Source organism: Esox lucius, chromosome 21 (genome assembly GCF_011004845.1).
Source record: "Esox lucius isolate fEsoLuc1 chromosome 21, fEsoLuc1.pri, whole genome shotgun sequence".
NCBI lineage: Eukaryota > Metazoa > Chordata > Actinopteri > Esociformes > Esocidae > Esox > Esox lucius.
In genome coordinates, this window is record NC_047589.1 from 28,281,754 (window position 1) to 28,290,183 (window position 8,430).

The 8,430-nt window shown below is 38.2% G+C and overlaps 1 protein-coding gene across 2 annotated transcripts; it reads left to right on the forward strand.

Moving 5' to 3' along the window:
- The first annotated feature begins 1,237 nt into the window (after positions 1 to 1,237).
- Positions 1,238 to 7,669, forward strand: LOC105019615 (retinol dehydrogenase 12-like). Of its 2 annotated transcripts, XM_010885924.5 has the most exons (8): positions 1,238 to 1,419; positions 2,289 to 2,420; positions 2,676 to 2,791; positions 3,134 to 3,289; positions 3,620 to 3,724; positions 4,276 to 4,485; positions 5,170 to 5,362; positions 7,026 to 7,669. In XM_010885924.5, the coding sequence occupies exons 2-8, from the start codon at positions 2,407 to 2,409 to the stop codon at positions 7,126 to 7,128; spliced, it is 897 nt and encodes a 298-aa protein (XP_010884226.2). In that variant the 5' UTR covers positions 1,238 to 1,419; positions 2,289 to 2,406; the 3' UTR covers positions 7,129 to 7,669. The 2 variants fall into 2 exon arrangements, with proteins under 2 accessions (XP_010884226.2, XP_010884228.2); XM_010885926.5 differs by lacking the exon at positions 2,289 to 2,420 and having other exon boundaries at positions 1,239 to 1,419.
- The last annotated feature ends 761 nt before the right edge of the window (positions 7,670 to 8,430 follow it).

Genomic DNA, 8,430 nt, shown 5'->3' on the forward strand with positions numbered 1-8,430 from the left:
GATAAGAGAACAGCTTTATATCTATGGATACACATACCATAGTGGATACACATGCAATAATGGACACAACCTATTATTGCATGTGTCCATGAGAGCATGACGATCTTTGCATGCTCTCGAAGGACGTCATCACACCTTATTTAAATATATGTTCCATAGATAATAGAACACTAGATGGGCTGATGTCATAGAGCCCCTATAAATCAGAATGGAGCTATTTTATAGCCATCTTACCTGGGGTCCTGTTCTAAGCAATCTACAATACAAGTGGCATTTCAGTTCTTATAACAGTTACATATCCTTAATAATATATAAATAGCCACTGTCATGCACAGCATAATGCATAACATGACTGTACTTTTGAGAATATTAACAAACAAATCCATTTGAAATAGGTTTCAATCATTTATTAATGTAAGAGTACAAAATGGCTATGGTCTAATGTAGGAAGATACAGGATAGTACTTTAAATACAGTGCAAGTGTACATTTGTTTATTTCCAACGAAAACAATTAACTGTGATTTTGAATTAAAATACATGTATGTATTTGTATATACATTATCATTTAATTAAAATTATAATTTAATTGTAGAAATCATTATTTTCTGACAGTACGCTAAACAGAGCAAGCTAGCTCACTGAATTTGGTATTAGAACAGGAGCATAGTATTCAGAGAACAGAACATTTAATAGGAGTAACAAGGCTACTATTTTGTGGACAAAGGCTACTCAACATCGCCATCTGCTGATGTGAAAACGCATTAGTTCACACAAGTTATGTGCAACATTAATTTATACTTTTCTGTAACATGCTAGCTGAAACCGTTAATTTAAAAAACAAAATTCTGATAGCCTACTCTAAAGTTCTGTAGCTAAACAGCGATGGTTAGGCTGGATTAGCTTTCTTGTTCATTGATTAAAAGCATGGTATGTAAAGTTATCATACATTCCTACACTAACTGATGGGAGAACAATGTTTCCCACCTCCTTTTAATTGTTCATCCTTTTTCAAATTACTGCTGCACAAAATACCACCATGATTAGTGTTAAGAGCCTTGACTTTTCCGAACTGGTCCCAGGTAAGATGGCGGAGCTATTGAGACGTCAGATAGAACTATATGTCCCATCTATGCTTTATATCTATGATATATTCCAATACTGTTATCCATCTACCAATGAAAAGCAAGGAATAGGTAGGAACAAGTTAACTGCCGGCCCGCCCTATGGACAAACATGGGCGTGGATTTTAGTATCTCCTCATTATTTATCTCTGGTGTAAAATACATTTGTTTTGGCAGATTACTACGATTTACTGTAAAATTGGATATTTTTGGTTTCATTGCGGTTAATTATTTGAATGAATGATATTACGGTTAAGAATTAGGAATTGTATCGCCACTTCAGAAAATGCCTTTTGGGTGAGTTGCGTTCTTTCAATTATTTCAATATTAGCGTAGCTTAGTTAGGCTATTACGCAATTTTATCGTTTCACTACGAATTTTCAAAGTCAGTATTAGCTAAGAGGTCTACTATATACATTGCCCGTCTTACTGTCAGTTTTTTTTAGATGGCTAATAACCCAAAACGAGTCCTTGCGACTAAGCTGTAAGATATATTGAACGTCGACGACTTGGTGTTGAATTATTTTGGAACCCAACCTGACCAATCTGGGCTGAAGAGGACGTTCCAGAATGTTAAAACTTCAATTTCAGTTGAACAATAAGGACATATTACTTCAAGAGAAAAGCATTATTTCTAACTACACCCTGAAAAGTTTTTATTTAAAGTTTAATAAGCTTTTGTTTAAGTGATAGTTCGTTTAAATGACACTGTATTCTGGAAAATAAAAAAAACATTGCTATTGCTTAAGTACGGACCCAGAGTCAAGTTATTTCTACTTCTCTGTGAGGTGTGGCAGTTTTTTTTTCAGTGCTATACCAATGGGCTTTAAACATGCCTTCTATGGAAACGTGTATTTTTTACTTTTTAAAATAAAAAGCTGTATGGTATGGACATATTCTGAAAAAGTTCAGTTAAAAATTAAGTTACTACAAAATAGAGTAAATAAAAGTGACAACCAATTCCAGCTCATTAATAAAGACACAACATGTCCCTACCCAAATGACCAGTTGCCCACCTGAACCTGATATTGAATGTGATGGTGTCTGAGACAAAGTCAGTTTGAGACAAGGTGCAATTTCTTTTTAAGAAGTGTGCTTGTGGAAGAATTTGGCAGTTTTTAAAAAGATGGTCTTGTGACTGTTGTTCCCTTTTTGTACTTTTCCAGTCCCAGATTTCAGAACAGCGTTGATGTCTTCCTCACAAGCAAATGACCCCCTACAGAGCTTTATGGGAATAACACTTTTGACCAAAATTTCAGAAACATCTATTCCTAAGTTCACAAAATGTTAGCTCACAGGTGGTTTTACCCAAACAGTTCACTCTCAAACATTTAATTTAGCCTAATATTGGTTGTCTTTGCGGTTTATTTCTGATTTCATTAGTATTTTCCAGGCATCAAGCAGGGGCTGACAACAAGCAGTCTGTACTACAGTCCCAAAACAAGAAAACCCTGTAAACACCTGGCTGAATCTAGTTGTCTAACCCAGCTCTGTTGTTCAGTGCAAGTGATTGCTAATGATTTCTAATGAAGCATGATTTCTCAATCTCTTAGAAATCTCTTCCGGAGGCCATGGTCTTCTGATGTCCGCCTTGATGACAAAACCGTGGTCATAACTGGAGCCAACACTGGTATTGGAAAAGAGACTGCGCTGGACCTGGCAAAGAGAGGTAGGCCTGTAGATATAGGATAGGCCTAGGTTACACTGAACAATGTGTCCAGTCACACTTTTATTCTAATAAGTTTGTAGGAAGGCGTCTCAGCATAACCTGTTATGACCTGTTATAACCTGAATGACTCTCAGGCTCTTTTCGCACTGTTTCCGCAAGAATATTGTCACCTCCTCAAAACCCTCCACATGCTTCAAGCATGCACTTAGGTTAGACACACAGTAAAACAATGTAAAAGTATGAAAACATGCACTATTTATATTATTTTACTCACACATCTGTGGCGTCCTTCCGTTTTTAGAAATAATCATTATTAAAATACAATGTACTATTTGTTTTTAGGAGCCAGGGTCATCATGGCCTGCAGAGACATGGAGAAAGCAGAAGGGGCCCTGAAAGAAGTCATAGACGGCTCAGGCAACCAAAACGTTGTCATCAAGAAACTGGATTTGTCAGACACAAAGTCTGTCCGGGAGTTTGCTGAGACCATCAACAAGGGTAAGGGGGAAGTGAGACTCTGGTCAGTTGCTTCATTACTCCACATGGTCTCTAGAACGCCAGTTATTTCACCACAGCCACTGCAGACAGACGTCAGATGGTACGACACCGCGAGATGTTAGAGCATCTGACCAGAAACCGAAAGGTTGCTAAAATCGAAGCCCTGTAAAAAGTGTCGCTCTGTCCTTGTCCCTAACCACAACAGTTAACCCTAGTTGCTACTGTTTGTCACTGTGGAGAAGACGGCCTTTAGTACATCACGACCTAACTGATTAAATGAATCCATCCTGTTAACATTTGAATGTTTGAGATCTTTTCCCATTCCTGTAGAAGAGCCAAGGCTCAACATCCTAATCAACAATGCTGGCGTCATGGTGTGTCCATATGGGAAGACGGTGGACGGATTTGAAATGCAGATCGGTGTGAACCACATGGGTAGGTGAATCAGTGTAGCATGAGGAAGTGGACCAGAAGTTACAACCCTGACATAAATCACAAGGTTGACACAGTCGACGGACCACCTAATTTATACTTTGACATGTACCCCGGTGATGCTTGTATCTTCTCCCACAAGGAAGCATACATTTGGCTTTTTACTTCCTTGTGTTTAACTGAACATGTGGACATGAAGCTCAATACTTCTCTAATAGATTTGGTTATGTTCCAACTGAAATGACTAACTGCATGGATGATTTCCTTGACTGTGCATCCAAGACAATTTCAAGTGTTCAAGCAAGTCTTGACTTGTACAAAACAAGCAAGTCCAGACAATTAATTAATTAATTTCTCATATTTTAGGTTTTATGAATATCTCCAGGAAATGTTGTCATGAAACATGAGATGAAATGTCAGTAATCACAAGTATAACTCACTAAGCAACTCACTGGATTGTAGAAGATGAACACCAGAATTGTGAAATGTACAGCTAATTACATTTAAAATCTACCGATCTTAAGGTCTCATAGCACCCTGCATTTGTCTCTTAGGTCATTTCCTGTTGACACACTTGTTGATCGACCTGATCAAAAGTTCGACCCCGGCCAGAATCATCAACGTCTCCTCTATGGCCCACTCCTGGGGTACGATCAACCTGGACGACATCAACAGTGAGAAGGGCTATGACAAGATTAAAGCGTACAACCAGAGCAAGCTAGCTAACATCCTCTTCACCCGATCCCTGGCGAAAAGGCTACAAGGTTTGTGTTTCCCAGTCTATCTAATACTTACACACTTGCCATTTCTCAGGGCTTTTGTTTTTGTTCTGATCAAAGCTGCAAATATTTTTTTTAATGAATGTGTTAGAAATCGGCCATTTTGTGTAGTGGTTGTAATAATTATCGCATATCCGTTTGTCAAGGGAAAGAGTCATTCTGTTATTTATTGCAGCATTAGAAAGTTTTGTTCATGAGGTTACGGACCTGGTCTTCCTTACACAACCTCAATCTCATCTCACTCAATCTCTTCTCACTGTAATGTTGGTTACAAGCTGATATATACATTGAAGGGTGTGTCTACCTAGCGAAGATCAGGTTTCCAAGACAGTAACCCCCATGCCAAATGGTCAATGTGAACATTCCTGTGGTTATCAGAGTGCAACCTACAGAGAGATAATCTAAACAGAGAGGTTTCTGTTCTCATTATCTAGGCACATTCAGTTCCAATGAAACGTACATTCACATTGTAATTGTTAATGCTCAGATTGCACAAATGTCTAATTACAATTTTGCTGTGTACGCCCATATGAAAATGCCTGTTGATTTCTGTGAGATTAAAGTCCTGTAGCCGCTGTTCAGAAGGGAATTTCAATCTGAAGGCCTTTTATCAAAAGCTATCCAACACCTCCTCACAGAGGAGTAATAAACGTGGTCGGCCTCCCTCAGGTACAGGCGTGACGGCTTACTCCCTCCATCCCGGCGTGGTCCAGACCGACCTGTGGAGACACGTCAATGGAGCCCAGGCGGCTTTCATGAAGATGATCAGCCCCTTCACCAAGACCTCCGCCAAGGGAGCCCAGACCTCCATCTACTGTGCTGTGGCCCCCGAACTAGAGACCGAGAGTGGCGGCTACTACAGGTAAACAGATGTATTTGGCGCACTGCATTCAACATGCGGGGGTGTTGTATATGGCCAATATACCATGCCAAGAGGTGTTCTTAGGGACGACACATCACAGGGGCGACCTGCTCGTGGCCACGGAATATTGTCTGGTAATGTTACAGTGTGAATGTGTTGATGGACAGTGTCTCCTCAGAAGGTCAAGTACTCTTTACATCGTCACCCGGCGAGCACTGCTCACCGAAGAGGACTGCTCACCTCGCAGAGCCTGGTTCCTCTCTAGGTTCCAACCCTACAGGAGTTTCTTTCTATCCTCCGTGCTTCAATACATTGTTGTTGCTTGTTTTTTTTGGGTTTCATGCTGGGTGTCTGGATAAACCTTTTTGACAACGGCTGATGTAGACATGGCTTCTTAAAATATGTTTTGTTGATTGATCAACTGGCTTGTGCATGCGGGGCAATTTGCCGAACTGGAGTTTTTCCTTTCACGTGGGTGAGGCTTCACAAAGCTCCCAGTTTCTAACACATGGACCCAGAACCTAATCCAACAGTTTACCCAGTTACACAAGTTTTTAGTACTGGGATAAACAGACTAGGTTAATCTATGACAGCAATCTACATTGATCTCTTCAAAAACGTCCCTACCAAGAAATGCTTCTGCATTTTTTTGACCCTAAACATATTGTAGTCAGTATTGTCATTTCACACTTATGTGTGACTAATTCACAATTTCTTGTTAAATATATATTTTCTAAATGTCCTCTATATTGAATGCTTATTTTCCCTTGACGTGTTCAAGGATCCATTATAAGACTCCAAGCTTGGTGGTTTGATTGCTTCCAGATAGCATGTTCAAAGTTTTGCGAGAGATTTCACTGGGTAATAAAAAAAGTATTTCAGGGGTAACCCACAGCTTTGGTGAGGCAACACAAGTGTGTATCTGTAACAACCGGTTTAAAAGGACTTACTAGGAAGCATCTCATTGTCTTTTCAAAAATAATTTACAAACAGGTGAATAGTTCACTTACATTTTACGATCAAATGATTAATAACATTTTTGTAAAGATTTGTGTGTAATTACTGTAAAGTGCTAACATCAGTTGCAATATCTCAGACACCAGAGAACATTTATTTTTCATAATACATCTTGCTATATAAATTGCTATACAATGATTAACCCATCATGTTTTTATGGGGGAAGGTGGGATGGCCATCTGAATTAACCGTTGATTTGCCAATACTGATGAGTGCTTGTGGTTGACCGAACATTCTTTTCCATCCTCTTTGCCACTTAGGAACTTTCCCGGTCTTTTTGTTAAGCAGCTTCTATGTAGATTTGGCCGGTTATTGTAGTATTGAAAAGTTCATTCCTGGCCAACCCAGGAGTTGCTGGTGTCATGCTCGACCAACTGAGACGCAACATTTTATTATTATGGAGTACTTTGTGTAGTTAAGAGAAAATCAATCACAATTAAATCCTACTTTGTAAAAACACAAAATGTTTCCAAAATCCAAAGGGGCAAATACTAGCAATACTCTTTATTCAAATAAATCTGTGAATGACAAACTTGTTCTAGTTTCTTGAAAAGGCTAGAAATTATGGCTTGCGTTTGTTGTAAATTTATTGTATTTGAATGTAGTAAAAAAAACAGGAAACACAGTGTCTTCTGTTTGTCCACAGTGACTGCGCGCCGGCCAGCTGTTCGAGGGCTGCTTCAGATGATGACATGGCACAGAAACTCTGGGAGCTGAGCTGCCAGATGCTGTCTGTTTCGTGGGATTGAATACCTCAGAAGTAATGCATAGTGTGTGGTCTATATATGGGCACTGAAAAGTGAAAAGTTATTGTCATGCTATAACATACATACTTACAATGTTGGATATTATCAGACAGTTTTGAAGAGTCAATAAGTAAACATGACATGGTATTTACCCACTCCGTATTTCATTGGGACATTCTAATGTCCCCTTTCCACTGTAGCTCTGCATATACAGTTTTCTATGTTTTAACATTTTTTTCTAATGAACATTAGTTTTTGATAATAATAGTATACATTTTTTATATACTTCTTTTAGATACTTCTACATACCAAACAATATCTTCAGCATCTCTAAGATTATTGAAATGTTCTTTCACCATTTACATTTTTGTTCTCTTTCCTGAAGTTTTATTTATTACCGTCTGTTGTCTGCAGTGATAAGATCTGGTCTGTATGTATGGGGGGCTTTCTGTTTTATTATTTTACTAAAGACATTTTTCAATCTGCTACACACAGACGATTGAACACATCAACAAACAAAAAATAAATACATTTGATTAAATTACAATGATCTAATACTGACATAGATTTTTGGTTGAAAGAAGCATTTCTGAACAAACTAGAATGAAGACATACAGATTGCATAAGGATTATGGATTTTGTGTAAAATACACCATAATTGAAACTGTTTACCATGATAAAAAGAATAATGGCATTACATGATTTTTCTATGATTACATGATATTTATTGTAAATAGAACGCACACAATTGAATATAAATGCTATGGAAGTGGACAGTGTATATAGACACTATTGACAATGGTTGGCCATAAACAAATCTAACTTAATGGACTGCAATAAAATACAAATATATTTTAATGATGTTTCTAAAGTACAGTAGACATGTACAGCGCATTCGGAAAGTATTCACACCCCTTCACTTTTTCCACATTGTTTTACGAACAGCCTTATTTTAAAATGGTGTCTTTTTTTTTGATTGCTCTACACACAATACCCCATGGTGTTTAGAACATTTTGCAAATGTATTAAAAAATAAAAACCAACATATTTACTTATGTATTCAGGCGTTTTACTATGACACTTGAAATTGAGCTCCGATGCATCCAGTTTGGAAAGGCATACCTGTCTATATAAGGCCCCATATCTGACAATGCATGTCAAAGTAAAAGCCGAAGGCATTATGCGTAGAGCTTCGAGACAGAACTGTGTCAAACCCCAGATCTGGGGAAGGGTACCAAAATATTTCCAGAATGACAATGTACCTCCGTCCTTGTTATGCAATCAACTGTTGCAAATCCTAGTCCA

What these genes read in the sequence shown, in the direction of transcription:
- LOC105019615 (XM_010885924.5), top strand. An exon ending in TGCTGAGACCATCAACAAGG is followed by an intron (nt 3,290 to 3,619) that starts GTAAGGGGGAAG and finishes CCATTCCTGTAG; the next exon opens with AAGAGCCAAGGCTCAACATC. An exon ending in GAGAGTGGCGGCTACTACAG is followed by an intron (nt 5,363 to 7,025) that starts GTAAACAGATGT and finishes GTTTGTCCACAG; the next exon opens with TGACTGCGCGCCGGCCAGCT.